At 45.8% G+C, this 20,547-nt stretch overlaps 1 protein-coding gene across 1 annotated transcript in view; it reads right to left on the reverse strand.

Annotated features, from left to right (window-relative positions):
* The window catches only part of CAMKK1 (calcium/calmodulin dependent protein kinase kinase 1), a 197,544-nt gene that overhangs the window by 88,102 nt on the left and 88,895 nt on the right, over positions 1-20,547 (reverse strand). The window contains exons 3-4 of the mRNA XM_006136070.5: positions 10,204-10,251; positions 7,198-7,251 (exon numbers count right to left, since the gene is read on the reverse strand). Of these exons, the coding sequence (XP_006136132.1) occupies positions 7,198-7,251; positions 10,204-10,251 (102 nt within the window). The remainder of the gene's footprint in view (positions 1-7,197; positions 7,252-10,203; positions 10,252-20,547) is intronic.

The raw sequence follows: 20,547 nt of genomic DNA on the forward strand, positions 1-20,547 counted from the left end.
CCATAACTGCAGGGGGACACATTGAAAATAGTCGTATCAGGAGATGCGGACTAGACCATTCTAGGTCTTCGCCTCCACGTGGCCATGTCTAATCCTGGTTCCAGCGACCTGATGGAACTATTCTGTGGTCTGTACTTACGTCTAGACTGTGTTCTATTTTCGAAAGAGGATATGCAACAAGCTCTGGTAGAGCTTGAGAATGGGAAAGACATGGGCCAAGACTTCTCCGACTCAAATGTCATCAGCAAAATTACTCCAAACTAAACCTCCACAGGGACCTATGCAGTTGTGCTGGAACAAATTTTAGGGTAGACGTGCTGAGTTGTGTCCGCCCTCTCCCCCGCACCTTACCCCGTTTGTGCACCTCACTGAAGCCACATCTGGAGGAAGCTGTGGAGCCCCAGGTGCAGGGCCTCAGGGCCCGAAGCAGAACCCCTGGCGGCCAGGACCCCAGCAGCCAACAGTGGACCCCTTGGGGCTGGCAGCCAGGACACGGAAGCAGCATGGTAAGCATCTGGGACCCGCTGGAGCTGGTATGCAGAACCATGGGTGACAGCAGGGCCCCTGGGTGTGGGCTGGCATCTGGCATCTCAGCAAGGGGCGCAAAATATAGAGTGCTACAGTATCCCCTCTCCCGCATCCCTGCTTCCCGTACCTATGGACACCAGAGCAGTGTCTAGACTGGCCAGTTTTTCCGCAAAATCAGCTGCTTTTGCGGAAAAACTTGCCAGCTGTCTACACTGGCCACTTGAATTTCCGCAAGAACACTGATGATCTCATGTAAGATTGTCAGTGTTCTTGCGGAAATGCTGTGCTGCTCCCGTTCGGGCAAAAGCCCTCTTGTGCAAATCATTTGCGCAAGAGGGCCAGTGTAGACAGCACAGGACGGTTTTGCGCAAAAAAGCCCCGATGGCTAAAATGGCAATAGGGGCTTTTTTGTGCAAACGCGCCTCTAGATTGGCACGGACGCTTGTACACAAAAAGTGCTTTTGCGGAAAAGCGTCCGTGCCAATCTAGATGCTCTTTTCCGAAAATGCTTTCAACGGAAAAACTTTTGCACCGTGGAGGATTTTGTAACGCGAATGAAATCCTGCATCTTAAAAAACATTCTCTGCTTCCTGTAAGCTAGGTGGCACTACGTCCCTATACGGAGACAGAACGTTTCAGAGGGGGAGCCGTGTTAGTCTAACGGGAAAAACTTCAAACACAAGGAATGGTCCTGCAGCACCTTAGAGACCAACAAAACATGTAGATAGGATCATGAGCTTTCGGGGGCACAGCCCGCTTCTTCAGATGAATGGAGTTGAAGGGGTCCAGTTTTCAAATAAATAGCACAGAGCTAGAACTAAAATAGAATGCGTGAAGATCGGCTACATAGCATATACAATTGCTAGACCACTCAGGCTCATTTTTCTCAAATTATTTGTTGTCCCCTTTCAACATAAAGACTAAATAAGAAATCCGCAATGCTGGCTTTGAAAAAATAAATAAATAAATAAAATTAAAAGGCTCTCCCCTCCTCATTGCCACAATCAGAAGTGCTGCTGGTAATTGGTGGGGCGACACATTTGCATCAGATCTCCCCGGGGCTGCCTGACAACTCTTGTCAAAGAGTATTGTTGTAACATGGTTTCAGACAGCAGCGATAAGCGGAACAACATGCAATTTATCTCGGTATTAAAAGCTGCATGTCAGTCAGACACACAGCGAAATGAGAGGAGCAATGCAACCACTAGCTAATTACACAAGTCTCTGCCACTTCCGTTAAGCTTTCTAAAGATCTGTCCAAATTCCAGGCAATTTCAACACCTCTGGGACCTGGAGGCCTTTCCGTCACAATGTGTCATGCTGCAAAATATGAGCACTGATGCCCACAGGATGAGCAGACAAAATTTAAGAGTTTTACAGAGGGGAGAGGTTCTCTTTATGGTTGCACCCGGAAAAAAGAACAGTGTGGGTCAGACAATGAACTCAATAGAGTAAAAATCCAGCATTATTACTCTTCTCCTGCAGCAACATGCTCTTACCATAGGAAAATGTTGGGTCAAATGTGAACCAGACCCAGGCCCTTCTACCATGGTTTGTAACACAGCCGATATTCTTTGCAGTCAGGTATTTTTCTTTTTGCTGTTGGCTGAGGCCACTGGTTTTGTGCGCTCTTTGTTTTGAGCCTTTGTTGCAGGCATGAAATTTAGTAGTGTAAAGTGCAAGGGAGGGACCCACAAGAATTGTTGCTATAAACTAAAAACTTACCAGTTGGAAGCAACAGAGGCAAAGACAGACGAACCCTGGTCTACACTAGGGAGTGATTTCGAAATAACTCCTCTTATTTTGCAACAATAAGCGGAGCGTCCACACTAACAAGCCCGTTATTTCAAAATAATCAGCCCATTATTTCAAAGTAACAACTCCTGCTTTCCAGGAGGAATATCGCTTATTTCAAAACAGTTATTTTTTAACAGTTATTTCGAAACAGCAGGAGTATGGACACTCTACTGCTGCTGTTTCAAAATGACTCTGGGGAATAGTTATTCACAGTAATCACTCCCCTGTACTTCCTGGGGCTGTAAGTTGAGGTAGTGTGACCACATTAAGGGAGCCCGCCTTGGACTAATTTCGAGGCTTCCCTGTATGTGGACACTCTATTTTGAAATAGTATCAGAGGGGTAGCTGTGTTAGTCTATAAGGTGCCACAGGACTCCTCGTTGCTTTTGCAGATCCAGACTAACAGATTTATTGGAGGATAAGCTTTGCATCTGACGAAGATGCCCACGAAAGCTTATGCTCCAATAAATCTGTTAGTCTATAAGGTGCCACAGGACTCCTTGTCTATTTTGAAATAGTTCTTTTGGGAGTTATTTCTTCAAAATAACTGATTTCAAAATAATTTCCTGCTGTAGACATGCTCTAACAGACTATCCCTCAGAGACTGATAGCCACAAGTAACCCCAGTGACCAGTGTTGGGTCACTAGATGGGGAGGCATCTCTGAATTACTACTGGTGTCTGACTATTGGGTCTTGCTGGATAGGAATTGTTCTCCATGTCAGACTGGCAGTGCCCCGGTGGCTGTTTTTTTTTTTTTTTTTTTTGCAGCATGGGCCATGGTCATATGCAAGTTTAAACTTGTATAAATGGTGGGTTCCTCTGTAACTTGAAGTCTTTAAATCATGATTTCAGGACTTCAGTAACTCAAAGATTTTGGGTGTATTACAGGAGGCATAGGAGAGGTCCTGTGACATGTCAAACTAAATAAAGTCATGCCCAGAAAATAAAATTAAAATTCCTAAATTAATAAATCTGACATGTTCAGTGTTTTGCATGCCTCCGTGTGACAGAGGCATCCCCAGGCAAAAGTGTGAAGAGAAGGGTCACAGAAATTATTGTATTGTCACAAGGTGCAGCATTCAGAACAATGTCTAGTGCAATATGCCGTTCCCACCTACCCAAATGGGAATGACAGGGCAGGGTTTGTTAGGAGGCTAGAGCTGAAAGAGGAACTAAAGGGAATAGCGAGCATTTCATTTCACGGGCTGACTCAGTTGAAAAGTGAAAGGTGTGGAAACAAATGCAATTCTATCTAGTTGGACAGATTCAATGCACCCTTTCCTGATTTTGCATCGTTTCTTCCTTCTATTATTTCAATGCATTTCCTGTACAGTTTCACACTAACTGGGAATGCGACCAGCCTAGGAGAATCTTGGATAATGATGTTAAAAGAGCTAAAAGAGCTGGTAGCTCAGCAGCAAGTCAGGAAGGAAAAATATCTGAGCAACGGATTATCTATTTGTGAAAGTTCCTTCTTATTACCATGGCAATGAGGAACCACTGATCTATAGTTTGGAGAGCTTGTTTCTTATCTCTGGGCCCAGCACCAGGCCGTATCCTATTTGTGCAGGCAGTTTGAGAGGACATCAGTGGACGCCGGGCAGCACATGGGCGGTCCGTGGCGTGCGCTGTTGCCAGCGGTACCTGGGAAGATGCCAGGGGAAGGGAGTAGCAGGTCTGAGAGTCTCTTGCATCACTGCCAGTCTCCTTGCAGCAGCGCCCCCACACAGCCAGCCCACAGCTCCCTTGTGGCAGCAGCAAACAGCAACTTCGGAGCAGGGACCCATCCACCAGCCAGAGAAGCTAACTAGGCCCCCCTACTCTCTCCCCCTACCCCCAGCCCTGACTCCTGCACCTCCCCCCCCACTCCCAGGCCCCTGCCCTGATTCCTGCATGCCCCACACCCCCAGCCTCCTGCCCTGACTCCTGCACCTCCTCCACACTCTTAACCCCCTGCTCTGCCTCTTGCACCTCTCATACCCCCCAGAGGGATGTTAAATATCGACTAATTGAATAGTCAATGCATTTTGCATCGACTTTTCGATTAGTCGATAGGGCGGCTCTGCCTTTGAAGTGTAGCAACAGCCCTAGTACCCCCTCCTCTTCCCCTGCCCCTAGCTGCCTCTTTCTGATAGAATAGAAGCGACTAGACAACTAGCCTGTCGACTATCCGATAAGCATTTACTTATTGGATAGTCAACTAGTCCCTCACATCCCTAACCCCCAGACTTCTGCCCTGACACCTGCAGCTCCCCCAGACACCCCAACCCCTGCCCTGAGTCCCTCTCACACTCCAATCCTTATTCCTACACACCTCCATGTTCCCTGTCTGACTCGTGCACCTCTCTCACACACTCCATCCCCCTGCCCTGATTCCCTCATATCTCCAACGCTGAATTCTGATTCCACACTTCCCACCTCCTGCCCTGAGCTCCCCCATTATAGGGCAGGCTATGATAGGATTCAACCTGTAAGAAATTTAAGTTACTTTCACCCCGGCTTCTTACTGCTAGGAAGTTTTTCCTGAGCGTTCATCTTCATCTCTTACGCTGTAGGTTGAACCCACTGCTTCTCGTCCTGCCTTCTGTGGCAAAAGAAAACAACTTTTCTCCATCTTTTCAGTGGCAGTCTCTTAAGTATCTGAATACCACGCTTATACTCCTTAATCTCTTTTCCCCAAGCCAAAAATAAGTTCCTTTAGCCTTGGCTTCTATGGCTTGCATTCCATCCCTTTGTTCATCAAGGATGCCTCTGGATTCTTTTGAATTTCTCTACATACTTTCTATACACTGGTGACCAAAACAGGACACAGTATTGTTTCCAGCTAAGGACTAACCAGCACCACGTAGAGCAATGCTATCACTTCCCGTGATTTGCAGGCTATGCCGCTGTTAATGCAACCTGAAATTACACTCGCTGGTTTTTGTAACAGCATCACATTACCGGCTCATGTTGAGGCTGGGATACTCCAGACTCCTAGAGCATTCTCAGCAGTTCCCCCCATTCTGTAGTTGGGCACCTTACATTTGTCTTAGGTAATAAAATGAAATTCAACCATCGCCCCATTCTCCAATCTATCAAGATCCATCTGAATTTTAGCTCTATTCTCTGTAGAACCGGCAACCCCCACCCTCAGCTTTGTGTCATCTGCAAAGTTCATCGGTATGTTCCTATTCCTACATCTAGAGATGTTAATCAACACTGAGACCAGAATAGATCCCTGTGGAAGCCAAGTGAGACCTCAAGCCAATCTGACATCATACCATTAATGGTTACTCTTCGTTTGTGATTGTTTCACCAATTATAATGGGAGTTCTCTCAAGCCTGCATTTCTCCAGCTTACTTATCAGAATGCCATGTGCTGAAGACCATTATGTCCAATGCTTCCCCCCCCCCCACCCACCAAATCCATTATCCTTTCAAAAGTTTGAGCCCAAAGAAGGCTCATGTTTGGATTTGGGCTTTTCATCAGACCTGAAAAATGATGGAAATCACTCAAGGTCGGCTGTTCTTCTGAGATTTCAGATACATCCAAATAAAAACATTTGCAGCTTTGTGGGGCTTGAGTCAATCCAGAACAAACCCTACAAGGTTAGCTAAGGGAAAATGAAGTCAAGTATAGCCCACCCCCTCTAGAAATTCTGAAGTGGTTCAGATTAGAGTTTCCAGATTTCCCTCACTTACGGGTTTGAAGTAACAGCGATTGGGCTTTTTCAATTTATTTAGATGTAGAAATCAAACCTCTGGCCTCACTTCAGGAAAGCCCTTAAGTCTGTGCTTATATGGTGTTCTGAACTAAGATGACATTTTTTGAGCCTATAGGCCCAAACCATGCAATTAGCTACACAATGGACTGATTGATTTTTACTTATTTGCAGGCCTTGTTACAGAGCCCCATAGAATCTTGATTTTCCATAGTCTTCATTATAACACCACCTACCGGTTATACGGCAATTTCCACCTGTAGCTCTCAAAGCACTTTACAAACACGTAAGCTGCATTACCCCCAATTTACCAGTTAGGAAACTGACTTGATAAGGAAAAGTGAACTGCTCACCCAGCAATTCAGTAGCAGACAAGGGTGCCATTTCGGGAGAGCGGGAGGAAAGTACCTGGATTCCGTGCATGCTCTCACTCGTGGCTGGTGAAGGGAAGGGGCAGAGGAGTAATTTAAGGAATCCAAGTACTTTCCCCCGGCTCCCTGATAATCAGGGGAATGGGAAGAAAAGCCAGTGGCATCCCAGCATGCATGGCTGCTGCCCCAGCTGCTCTCCCAAAATGGTACCCTTGGTAGCAGAGCTGGGAATAGAATCTCTTCAGTCCCAGCCTCATGGTCTATCCCCCAAGGTAATACTCCCTATAGCTAAATAAGTACTTGCTAATTGAACAGTTTAAAACGCTGTGCTGTCACAGAGAAATCACATAGTGCTCTGCTGGGTTGTATTGCTGGGGGTGTCACATCCAATGCCCAACATTCAGTTATGAAACATGCCTGTTCCTTTCAGACAGATTTTTTTTTTAAGAGGCACAGTAGAGGGATCCTTTCAGGTAATCTCTTTCATATCTAGAAAATGTCAAACTAACTCACCAATGAGCTTGCCTGCCTGTTTCTGAAATGTGTCGGACATCTCCACTCATTATACAGCACTTCACACTGGGTTTGGCTGACATTACGCCTCTCTACATCACACACACTGAAAAGTGTAGGTCTCTATCCCTATCAGGTTGGTTTTCTAGTCACAGGGCACATGGCTCTGAAGGATTAAAAAAAAAAAAAAAAAAAAGCAGGAGAGCGCTAATCCTCCGGGATGTGACAAAGGAATCAGAAATATCAACACCAGCCAGTAATACGGGGGGGAGAGTCACTTACGTAATACTTGTCGTCACTCTCATTGTAGGCCAGTTTCACAACACCGTAGGAGCCCTATAAATAAACACAAATTACAGTCAGTTCGGCTGCCTTCCTTTGTTTGTCTGCTGCTCAAGGCTTCTCGTGTTTGGCCTTGCAGTGAAAAATAAGAACTATCCTCAACAGCCTCAAGCAAGAGCTCCATGCGATGGCAGATTGCGTTATGCAGCACAGCTCCCGTCCCCCGACAAAATGCAACACCGATGGACCAGGACACACAGGCTGCCAGCGACGGTGTCCTCCCTCTCCAGGCAGCTATTTCATTTGGGCAATAATGACAGAAGCACCGAGCATTTGCTGAGGATAAATGACTGTCTAGAAGGAACTGTGCCTCGGGCCATTAACTCCAGCCAGTTATTAATCCTTAGCAAATGCCCTGAGCCAAGGTTATATTTTTGTTATAAGTTGAACATTGGGGGAAATTTACTTTTTAGGGTCTTTTGGTTTCGGTATTGGGGCAGACTAGAAAGTAAAGGCGAAATTCACTCCTTTGGTCTGACCACTTAGACATTCCTTTGTAGAAGGCCTGTACATCAGTCCTGTGCAGAAAGCCTGCACAAGCCCTGTCGACTACTGCGTCCCACTCAAGCCACCAAAATAAGGTTTAATTGGGTCTTAAGAAGGGCACTCTTTTCATGGGCCCTCTGCACAAGAGTGAGTTTCACTTTACTCACCTAGAATAGGAACATAGTCTCTACTGACCTCCGGGGACTGAACGGAAGAGCACAGATACTTCACAAGGGGAATAAGGGTATATCAATGTGGCCTTAATTAGTAAAAAAAGATACAATTTTAAAGAGACAAGCACAGGGCTTTGCTAATTCACTCTGACATATGTAGTTTAGCTTTAAATGGAGGTGAGGCCCAAACAATTCCCAGAGCTGTGGTAAATTGCATGTGCGCCATGAAGCCCTGATGATATGAGAACTGCTTAGAGTTCTCCTAATAAGACAGGAAACCCCTTGGAGACGCATCAAATCTGGAGATAAGCACAATTGTGAGCATTAGCAAGCTTCTCTCCTTGATCCTGCTCTCTCCATGGACTTACGCAACGAAGATAGGTACATTCAAAGCTGCGCAACAGAAACCAGCTCCCATCCCCACCTCCCCATTCCTGCATGTACGTGAAGGGCAAAAAGAACGCAGCAACGATGGCTTATTGCCGCAGAAAACAGGTCCTCACACTTGGAAAGCAGCCAGGCATATGTTTTGATACACAGAGTCAGGTGGGAGGGCTGCAACAGAGTGGGAGAAAAGCAGCCCTAGGAGGGAGGGGGGGAAAAAAGCTAACTGCCTCGTTAACAAGGAGTGGGCCAATTAGGAGCAGCTGACAAGGAGCTGTCTCAGGCAGATTAGGGATCAGGTGAGATGGGGTACCTTGAACCAGTTAGGGCCAGCTGATTCCACTTTTGGCCTGCTGGAGACCTTGTAAAAGCCTCCTCTGTTAGGTTGAGGGAAGAGAGAGGAATAGGGAGGGCAAGGGCCTCGGCCTAGGCCTGAGCTTCCGCCATCCTTCCCCTCAGGGACAGACCATCAGGCTAACCTGCTTCTGAGGGGAAATCTGATTACCCTAATTGACAGAAAAGCTCCAAGGGGAGAAGAGCACAGTTCAGCAAGGGCGACCCTTACCATAACAGCCATTAATACCACCTCAGAGGGTGTGTCCACTCCACACCACACCCTTAGCTCGAAATAAGCTACACAAGTTGCATAGCTCATTTTGAGTTAATTTCAAAATAGTTTATTTCATAATTTGGCGCTGTCTATACAGCGTCAAATTTCAAAATAACCCACTATTCCGAAACGTCCATTAATCCACATGGAATGAAGTTTGCAGGGATGTCGGAATAGCGAGCCAGTTCGATTTCAAAATAACAGGCTTGTTCCAAAGACGCGGAATAGCTATTTCAGGATACCGGAAGTATCCCGAAGTAGCGCCGCAGTGTAGACGTACCCAAGGACTGGCTTCAGTACAGAATCTCAGCATGTGTATGAAACACCAACCGGGCGTCCCCACTATAAGTCACTCCAGTATATATCCATTCCACACTAAAGTTGATGTTTGTAGGAACTGATGCGTTATAAGTCCTCCCATTCTCCACTATAAGTTGTGCGAAACACTCCCCCTCAGTTTGCCAAAATGGAAGTCAGCCACGGGAAAAAAAAATTCCCCGCTTTAAGCTGTTGCACTGTAAGTCCAAGTTTTTTGGAACGTATCTTGGACTTGCACTGAGGACGGTCTGTACTCTACTCCAACTTGGTGCTAATTTGGGTGGTCTAACTGATCTGTACAGTCAGTTTGTAAATAAGAGGACAACTCTCCGAAGTGGGTAGGGTCTGTGAACCCCAGAGAAGTTTGAACTAATCAACTTAAGCAGGTGTAGTCACTTCTAAACAGAGTACACAGACAGCAATAGCAAGAGCTGCCTTTAGAGAACGATCATTTACTGCTCCATCTGCAGCGATGGCATGAGTCCAGATGTGCAGGTGTCTGAACTGTTCACCAAATCAGACCTGTAAATAACTTTCAGCGAATCTCTTCTGAATCATCCTGAGACTTTATATGCAGAATAGAATTAAATCAGCAATTTCTACATGGAAATAATAACTTAACCAATCCTGACGTAGAACAAGCGCCTACCTTTATCTTTCTTTTCTCATTGGTTGGATTAATTAATTAAAGGACCTTGGTGTTCCATTTGGCAAGAAACACCCTGGAAGAAAGCCAGCTCAATTACCTTCCATTGGAAGGCAAATAAATGTAGACTTCAGAAAAAGTAGCTTAATGCTGATCTGGAGCAAAACTTGATAAGACAAATAAGAGGGAAGAAAAGAAAGGCTGATTATAGTCTTGGATAGGTCTTCAGGGCAGAGCTTGTGTCTTCACGTGGGTGTGCATGTATAGTGCCTAGCACAAAGGGGCTGCTGGGTGCTACTGTAATAGAAACCTTAATTACACTAACATACCTTGCCAATTTCACTTTGCAGCTTGTATTGGTTTAATTGCACACAGTCCTGCAGATCAAAAAGAGAAAAAATAAGCATTAGTAAGAGGGAATTACTATGAGCTTGAACCATCAGCAAGTGAATACGAAGTCTTGAAGACAGATGTATTAAGGCTGATTTAAGCCATTAGATGTTAAGTTATAATTATTGCATTTTTATGAAAATAGAACAGAGTAATTATGGGCCAGATTCTAAGATCAGTTAAACTAGCGTAAAACTGGATTAATTCCACTCACTCCAAAACTGTTACTGGTATAAATCAAAGCAGAATCTGACCCTCTTATGTTTAAAATTTGAGGGAAGGTTACATAATCACTGCAGTCAATAAGGAACAGAATTCAAACATCCAGAACACATTTTAAAAGAAACAAGCATTCCGGCAAGCTCAGTTAAAACACTACCAAAACGAATAATGAACTCTCCAATCCATCTGATAATCTGTAAACTGCATGGACCCCCCATTTGTGAGTTATCAAGCAGTGATGTTCAGAGAGTTGTAATCGTAATTAGGGTGGAATAAAACCCCCCAGATGTGCCACAAGCCCACCCAACTGGGTTCATTACAACTGTCAAAGCTGCAGTACAAAATGCTGACTGTGCTGGACCTTTGATTCCTCTCACAGATCTGTGTGCCCTGGGTAGCTCCATGGGGATCCGCACTGTTTTACAAGTCACGTGCTCTGCAGTCTTTTAATGCTCCATTCCGGACAGGATGCAATTCACTGGAAACTTAAAATTCACAGTAATGTAAAGTGCCCTTATACCTGAAAAATACCATATAACCATGGAACCTACTTATCGATCAGATCTGCTCCTGGTTTGCACCACAGTCAGATACTTTACTTTAATGACTACAATTCATTTGCTTCAGAGTGGCTTGAAAAATTAAAAATTAAACATTACAAACAAAACCAATCAAAATCTCAAACTTGTCCTCGTTTTGCACAGCTCAAAAACGATCCACTTCATGTTTGTTATTTGAAAAATGTTCTCTCTACTCTTCACAATATTCATTTTTGTATTTTCCTTCTTTCCCTCCTCTCCCCTTCCCCATCTCCTAAATTGGGGGGAAAATGTGTTTGAAAAACATCAGCCAGCTCTAATTTATTTTTCAGGCCTATTAACCCTGACTAATAAGGCAAAGAGGCCCTGAGCAAGATTCTATTCTGTTTTGTACAGTGACAGTTTTGTTTATTGCATTCCAATTATTTACAAAGTCCCTTGATTATATAATAGGAAACCATCACAGTTCATAAAATGAAGCTAGCTCTAGTGTAAGATGCACACCAGCTAGCTGTCTCTCTCTTAATGATGGATGTCAGCTGTATTCTTTTGTTCTGAAACATCAAGATAAAGACATGGGCTGTATTCTGATATGTTACACGTCAGTATGAATCTGAAGAAACTCCACATTTACACCAGCATAGCTTACCCATGCAAGCTTTTCTAATGCCACTCCTCTGAGCATCAGGTAAAACAGGGCACTAGATGAGAGGGCCTCTCTTGCACCCCTCTGAAAGGGCAGGGTTAGCTTTCCCATGCCACAACCACTAAAAATAAGTGAAGATAGTGGCCTGAAGGTGGTAAGATTTGTGGTTGTTCTGTGGTCCTGTGTCAGTGAGTTCCACAGTCATGGATCAGCCTCTTGGAACGTTCTCTCGCCCGCAAGTGAATTTCACTCTTGAAGTGGACACGTGCATTTTTCCTGGGGAATGGAGCTTTTGTGGGGTGTAGTCCTGAAGTATTGTGCAGTCCCTAAGCACCCTAGGCCCATCCGACTGAGAGCTCTGAATAGAAGTGAAACCAGAATCTACCTTTTGGTTCTTAAATGACACATCATAGAATCATAGAGCTGGAAGAGACCTAAGGAGGTCATCAAGTCCAGCCCCCTGCCCAAGGCAGGGCCAATCCACTTGAACGGAGGCTCTTCTAGAAGTAGCTCTGAGTGCCACTTGGGCAACTAGCGAGGATGCAGTCAGGATCAGCTCAGCCATCTGGGGGCAGAGCCGAGTAACTAGGGTATGTTTACACTATGGGGCTTTATTAGAAAAAATGAACGCAAATTGTGCTCTGCAATTTGTGTAGCTTTTTCTGATAGTTTTTCTGGAAGAGGCTTTTCCAAAATTTGGCCCATCTATACTGGGCCAAATTTCGGAAACCCCACCTCCTTTCAGAAGAGCCCTTCTTCCTCATTGGAGGAGGAAGACAGGGCTTCTGAAAGAGCACGTCTGCTCTTCCGTGGGGGAAGGAGGGAGTGGAAAAGCAGATGCGTTCCCTGGACACGGTACAGTTTTTCCAGGATACCTCCGGTATCCCATGGTCTACACATAGCCTTGGTGAAGCAGCCAGACAATGCCAGGAAGGCATCAGACATACTGACCACAACTGTAACCTTTATATATGGGATATCACCAAAAAACACTAAAATGAAGAGACAGACTTCATTTGAATCAGGCTCTCAGAGTCAGGAAACAAGGGCCAGTTTTTTCAAGGGTCTGTGGATTGCACTGCCTCCAGGACCCTAAGCACACATGGACCCAATGGCCTTTTGAAAACTCTGGCAAAGGTTCAGTTCTCTGGAGGGAAACTGTATCTGGGTAATTGTGCAGGCTGAGACAGGAGCCAGACATGCTTCTGGCTCCAAGGGTATCATCAGGATAGGCCCACATGAGCTCTATGGGCCAAAGTTTGAAAGGTATTGAAGCACCTAAAAATGAACAGCCACCATTGCTATTTTCAAACACACCTCAGTGCCTAACAGCCATCTAAAATCAAGCATCTAAACACCTTCCAAAGCCTGGGCCAATATCTCCATATTAGCAGGCCATTCATGAGTGTTCAAGTTTCAGGCATCAGATTCAATGCGATGAGTAAAAGCCTTCCACAGCGTGTGCAGAAGACATGTAGAAGCATGAACTCGAGGGATAGCTCCCATATCAAACACATGCTGGATATACAGCACACATGGGAGATTTTTTCAATGTGCGCAGCACCACTCCATATTGGCTCAGAACCACCCCTAAGCCTGGTACACCCTGTGGTGGACTTTCATTTTGGAACTATGCTAAGCAAATGAGGCTAAGCGTATATGGGGCTGACGCAGCTCCCAGTGAAGTCAACGGCAAGATTTACATTGAGCCAGCCAGATTTACAAAGGCACTTAGGGCATGTCAACATTAGGAAACTAACTCCCGAAATAACTATTTGGAAATAGCGCGTCCACAGTACAGGGAAGCCTCAAAATGAGTCCGAGGCAGGCTCCCTTCATGTGGATGGGTTACCTCGACTTACTCCCCTGGGCTTCCTGGGGCTCTAATTACTTTGAATGATTCTGGGGAGTAGTTATTTCAAAATAGAAGCACTGAAGCGTCCATACTGCCACTGTTTGAAATAACTATTTTGAAATAAGTGTTTGTTACGACAAACAGGAGCTGTTATTTTGAAATAACAGGCTTGGTAGTGTGGATGCTCCGCTTGCTATTTTGAAATAACTCCCTAGTATAGCCCAGGGCATAGGCATCTAAAGATGCTTAAAGATGCCACCAGGCTCTTACTAGGTCTAAAATGCAGAAGTGCATCATCCGCATGAGCCGGGACTGTTCAGTCGAGCAGCCCGTGTTCGGGTGGGGCGGGACACCACAGGGAGCACGGGGAGAGTGGGTCCCCACTCAACCTGTGTGCCCACTGCGGTGCTTCAGCCCTTGAAATGCAGCAAGAGCCCTGTGAAGATCTTACCACATTTCAAGGGCTGACGCACCGCAGTGGGAACGGAAGCAGTCCCCACTTCCTGCGCCTCTTCCTTCCCTGCCCTCCATGGAGACCGTGCTGGGGGGGAACCAGCTCCTGCTCCCCCTCCCCTTTCTGCCTCTGATAGAGGCAGCAACTGGGGGAGAGGGGAGCGGCAAGTCGAGTGATTACTCGACTATCCGATAAGCGTATGTTTATCAGATAGTCGACTAGTCGCTTACATCCCTAATGCAGACACATGGAGCTTCCTCAGGCTTCACTGGAAATTGCCAATTTCTCAGCTCTTCTGAAGGGGAGGGGGGAAAAGGATCCTGTATCATCATCAACTTCTACCAAATAGAAAACAAAAAGATGAAAAGAAGGATACATTGCTGAGTTAAAAGACATTCTTTCAGGTCTAATAAGTCCTACTGAAATAAGAAAATAAATACACCCCAAGGTTTGTTATCCTGACAGCGTGCCAAAAAAAATTACAAGTGAAATCTTTTTCTGCTGGAGTCAAAATGTCTGTATTTCAATGAAACCACGCCGAGTGATATCCATTCTGATCCACAGCAAGACGGGAATGGCAAAGCCTTCGCTGAGCAGCCTCCATTGGACTGCTAATAAATGCACAATAGCCCATGGTATAACTTCGTAGACTGCCAGCCTAGATTATCTGAACAAGATAGTTGTGGCCCATAGTACAGGCAGTAGCGGTTGCCGAGTATTTCTGAGCATATAAGCAAAGCAGCTCTGTCTCCTGGCCCCTTACTGAAGCCATGTGAGACTGAAGAAATGCCATGGAACTTTTTGCCTTCCTGTTAGATTTTGCTAGTGTTTGGAGGATTCCTATGGGGCACGGGAATCACATTGCAGGATATTGAGCTACGCTTCCAAACGCTGCTTTCCGAAGAGCAGTAGACATGTGTGTCACTGAAAATAACTGCTACAGGATATGAAAACCTGACGGGCCTGATCACCAGGGACCCTAATCTTTCACGATAAAAACAATCAAAATTCTTCAATAAAAACGCACACAAAAGTCCAAGTTTTTCTTGTGATTAACAAACGTGGGTGAAAGGGCTGCTCCTACTGGCTGGACCCTCTCGTTAACTGGTTACCTGGTAAGCATGTAGGTAAGGCTGATGCTTACCAAGTAACTAGTTAACTGGTTAACTTTTTACATCCCTAGCTGAAAGCCAAATTCCTGGCATCCCTGAGAGGAAAGAAACTACCCCATGGCAGTACAGTGCCTTCAAGGAATGGGGAACAGACGTGCTATGCAGAAGGACAGACTATTTGCAGACTGGCATATGCCACATGCCTGACAGTCTGTGCAACTTCCCCGAGCTCCTCCAGCCAAAAGGGGGGAGCTGCAGCTTCACATCAGGAGGTCATAGGGCCTCCCAAAATACTTTCCTGTGGGTAATTCCATAGGAAAGGTCAAAGAGGTACAAACAAGGGCAATTTGTATCCAGGGTTGCCGGGTATCCGGTATTCAACCGGACAGTCCGGTATTTGCGCTCTTTTTTTTTTTTTTTTTTTTAACCAGACAAAAACAAAGAATACCGGAAATATGCCATGTCCGGTATTTTCTGATTTTTCCAGCTGCGCACTGGACGGAAGCCTGGCATGGGTGCAGGGAGCGGCTGGAAGGCAGGGCCGCCATCGGCGCTGGGAGCCTGTGATCGCGCAGAAGCCTGGCGAGGGCGGGAGGGGAGTGGCTGCGAGTCCACCCCCGCCAGACTTCTGCGCAATCACAGGCTTCCAGTGCCGGTCGTGGACCTGCCTCCCAGCCTGGGAGTCCCAGCTGGGAGGCAGGGTTGCAAACACCGCTTAGCCCGCGTTCCTTCTTTTTTTTGGGGGGGGGGCTCTATTTTATACTATACCCTGGATCAAATTAAAGGCAAATACACCAAGGAAGAAACATTGAGCTTTTCTGAGGGATACAAGCTTTGCATGGGCCCTCTGCATAAGCGTGAGTTTCACCCTAACAGAAAAACTCCCCTCATCATAGCAGCCTTTTACAAAGTGCCTTGCAGAATGGAACACAACCATAAGAAATGTAGCTATAAAACTTGATTTGTTAGTGGTTAGAATAGCAGCAGCTTTCTTTAATGAGAATGCCCTTGAGGGACAGGCATGCAGAAGGACAGAGCAGATTGCTAGCTTCTAAGGTAGACATTCTTCCACAGGAGTAGGGTTTTTTGCACTTAATTAGCTCAAGGGCTTTCCATATGTGACTAAATCCCTCCTCCCTGAGTGTTTGGGTGTGCAGGAACTAGCAAAGAGAGATTCTGCCTGGAGACTCAGCACAAGACATGGGTTTTACTACAGATCATGTAAACAGTTGGAGAATAAACTATGATTTAGGTCTTAAGTGGAGCCCAAGGACTTTTGCTGCCTCTCTGGATATGGATGCCTTTCACTCTAAATGTACTCAACACTCCATTTAACCGAGCTAGCTCCAGCTTTTGTTTGTTAATTTCAATAGAATCATAGAATCATAGAATCATAGAATAATAGGACTGGAAGGGATCTCGAGAGGTCATCGAGTCCAGCCCCCCGCCCTCAAGGCAGGATCAAGCTCCGTCTACACCATCCCTGACAGATGTCTATCTAACCTGTTCTTAAATATCTCCAGAGAGGGAGATTCCACCACCTCCCTTGGCAATTTATTCCAATATTTGACCACCCTGACAGTTAGGAATTTTTTCCTAATGTCCAATCTAAACCTCCCCTGCTGCACTTTAAGCCCATTACTCCTTGTCCTGTCCGCAGAAACTAAGAGGAACAAATTTTCGCCTTCCTCCTTGTGACACCCTTTTAGATATTTGAAAACCGCTATCATGTCCCCCCTTAATCTTCTTTTTTCCAAACTAAACAAGCCCAGTTCATGAAGCCTGGCTTCATAGGTCATGTTCTCTAGACCTTTAATCATTCTTGTCGCTCTTCTCTGTACCCTTTCCAATTTCTCCACATCTTTCTTGAAATGTGGCGCCCAGAACTGGACACAGTACTCCAGCTGAGGCCTAACTAGTGCAGAATAGAGCAGCAGAATGACTTCACGAGTTTTGCTTACAACACACCTGTTGATACAACCTAGAATCATATTTGCTTTTTTTGCAACAGCATCACACTGTTGACTCATATTCAACTTGTGGTCCACTATGACCCCTAGATCCCTTTCCGCCATGCTCCTTCCTAGACAGTCGCTTCCCATCTTGTATGTATGGAACAGATTGTTCCTTCCTAAGTGGAGCACTTTGCATTTCTCTTTATTAAACCTCATCCTGTTTACCTCTGACCATTTCTCTAACTTGCTAAGGTCATTTTGAATTATGTCCCTATCCTCCAAAGAAGTCGCAACCCCACCCAGTTTGGTATCATCTGCAAACTTAATAAGAGTACTCTCTATCCCAATATCTACATCATTGATGAAGATATTGAATAGTACGGGTCCCAAAACAGACCCTTGAGGAACTCCACTTGTTATCCCTTTCCAGCAGGATTTAGAACCGTTAACAACAACTCTCGGACTACGGTTATCCAGCCAATTATGCACCCACCTTATCGTGACCCTATCTAAGTTATATTTGCCTAGTTTATCAATAAGAATATCATGCGAGACCGTATCAAATGCCTTACTAAAGTCTAGGTATATGACATCCACCGCTTCTCCCTTATCCACAAGGCTCGTTATCTTATCAAAGAAAGCTATCAGATTAGTTTGGCATGACTTGTTCTTCACAAACCCATGCTGGCTATTCCCTATCACTTTATTACTTTCCAAGTGTTTGCATACGATTTCCTTAATTACCTGCTCCATTATCTTCCCTGGGACAGACGTTAAACTGACCGGTCTATAATTTCCTGGGTTGTTCTTATTCCCCTTTTTATAGATGGGCACAATATTTGCCCTTTTCCAGTCTTCTGGAATCTCCCCTGTCTGCCATGATTTTTCAAAGATCATAGCTAAAGGCTCAGATACCTCCTCTATCAGCTCCTTGAGTATCCTGGGATGCATTTCATCAGGACCTGGTGTCTTGCTGACATCTAACTTTCCTAAGTGATTTTTAACTTGTTCTTTGTGTATCCTATCTTCTAAACTTACCCTCTCTCTGCTTGTATTCACTACGTTAGGCACACCTCCAGACTTCTCGGTGAAGACCGAAACAAAGAAGTCATTGAGCATCTCCGCCATTTCCAAGTTCCCTGTTACTGCTTCTCCCTCCTCGCTAAGCAGTGGGCCTACCCTGTCCTTGGTCTTCCAGAAAGAGGTTTGTGTTTTTGCAACAGGGTCACACTGTTGACTGTTGTGGTCCACTATGACTCCTAGATCCCCTTCTGCAGTACTCCTTCCTAGACAGTACTCCTTCCTATTTTGTATGCGTGACACTGACTTCTTCCTTAAGGGGAGTACTTTGCATTTGTCCTTATTGAATTTCATCATATTCACCTCAGACCATTTCTCCAATTTGTCAAGATCATTTTGAATTATAACCCTATCCTCCAAAGCACTTGCAACCCCTCCCAGCTTAGTATTATCCACACACTTTATAAGCATATTCTCTATGCCAGTATCTAAATCGTTGATGAAAATATTTAACAGAACTGGTCCCAAAATTGATCCTTACAGAACCCCACTTTTCATGCTCTTCCAGCATGACAGAACCACTGATAATTACTCTCTGAGAATGGCTATCCAACCAGTTTTGTATCCATGTGTCAGAATCTACACAGTTCTGGGCCACCCACACCTTTGCGGTTACCCCCGCACCCCACAGGAAATCCCGAACCCGTGCACCCTCTCCCATCCACGTTGCCAGTCCTACTCTTTAGTCTTTCCACCCAACTAGTCCCGGACATAGTAGTTCACAAGTCAACAATGCCAAGTATCAATCGGACCTTGCTCATGCCCATGGAGGGCAGTAGGGGCACCCAGGCGCGCTCTCACTCTGAGTCTTGGCTCAGGGCCCTAAGGATGGGGAGACATTAACCCCCTGTCCAGTTGGTGGGGAATCTGCTTAACTCACCAACCTGCAGGCTAATACCAACTCCCTGCCCTGGGCCATTTCCTACCAGTATCAGTGCAGGATCTCTTCCCAGCTTACCTCATCCTGGGGCACCCGGACTTGACGGGGTCTCGGTCCTCCATCAGCCTTCCCTCGGGTGCACCACTCTGGCAAACCTCCGGGCGCGCTCCCCGTCTGGGGTCTACAGCTCTCTCCCCCTTTGATGGGCGGCGGCCTCCTTTTAAATTGCCCACCACCAGTGCGGAGGGGCCCGCTGAGGTCACTGACCTGCCTCTTTCGGCCCCGCCACTCGCAGCCACCCGGCTGCTGCTTCCCCCTCCCCCAATGCTCCCGGTGGTGGTGGAGCATGCACCTGCAATGCAGAGGTGTCTCTGTGGCCGGGACACTCCCTCGCCCCAGCACACCGAGGCTGTCTCCTCGAGAATGCGGGGCTCAGCGGCTGCCCCGGTGCGAGTGTGGGGCTCCAATGCTGCCCCGTCACACCATGTTATGGCAGCCCCATCTAAATTGTATTTCCCTAATTTATGAAGGCGGTCATTCAAGACTGTATGAAATACTTTACTAAAATCTAGGCATAGCACATCTACCACTTCCCCTTCATCCACAAGGCTTATCCTACCAAAGAAAGCTTTCATGTTAGATTGACATGATTTGTTCTTTACAAATCCACTCAGACTGTTACTTATCACCTTATTATCTTTCAGATGTTTGCTAATGGATTCCTTAATTATTTGTTCCATTATCTTTCCTGGCATAGAAGTTAAGCTGACAGTATTTGCACACACAAATCAAAGCATCCTTCCAGACGTTATAAGACTCCTTTCTCCCCCACCCCCCATTTTGCCATGTTGTTTCAGCTCCAGCGTATGTGAACCAAAAAGAACATCCCACCATAATTGCATTTTACTGGTTTCCAGGACAGCAATGTGGCAGAGGGGGAGGGAGGAAAATCTGGGCTGTCAATGCAATAAACAACAGGCAAAACTGCTTAATTAACCAGTTTATTATTAATTGAAGGGGCTTTGTCACTATGCAAGCTAAGTGTGATTGCTGCCCTTCGCCTGTGTGCAGCAACCAGATTTTTCTAGGTACTGACTTGTGAGCCACATACATTACACCACTCTAGACTCTAAGCCAATTTAATACACAGCACTTGAGCTGACTAAACTTTAATGGATCCAATAATTTATTGCTGTGTTGCACTAGCAACGGATGCTGCCTGCCACCTCTTTATTGCTTTCTGCTCTCACTTAGAGCTGACGTTCATGGTAGCCCGGCTGCCTCCTCTTTTCTTCTTCTTTAGATCTTAGCAGCAGGTGGAGCGTCTTTCGTAAAGTTGAAATAAAAACCTGGAATTTCTCCCCTAAAGGGTCAGTCAACGAATGGGGCAGATACAGGGACAAACCTTGCATCTGGATTTAAAAAAGGATGGCATGAAGCCCCAGAGTGATCTACTGGACTGCAGTATTTTGGCAGGGATCCTTCGAGTGAGGAGGGAAGGCAGATTGCGTGTGGTAGAGTGAGAGAACAGGCTTTTCTG

This window comes from Pelodiscus sinensis, chromosome 21 (assembly GCF_052426305.1).
Source record: "Pelodiscus sinensis isolate ZL-2025 chromosome 21, ASM5242630v1, whole genome shotgun sequence".
Lineage (NCBI taxonomy): Eukaryota > Metazoa > Chordata > Testudines > Trionychidae > Pelodiscus > Pelodiscus sinensis.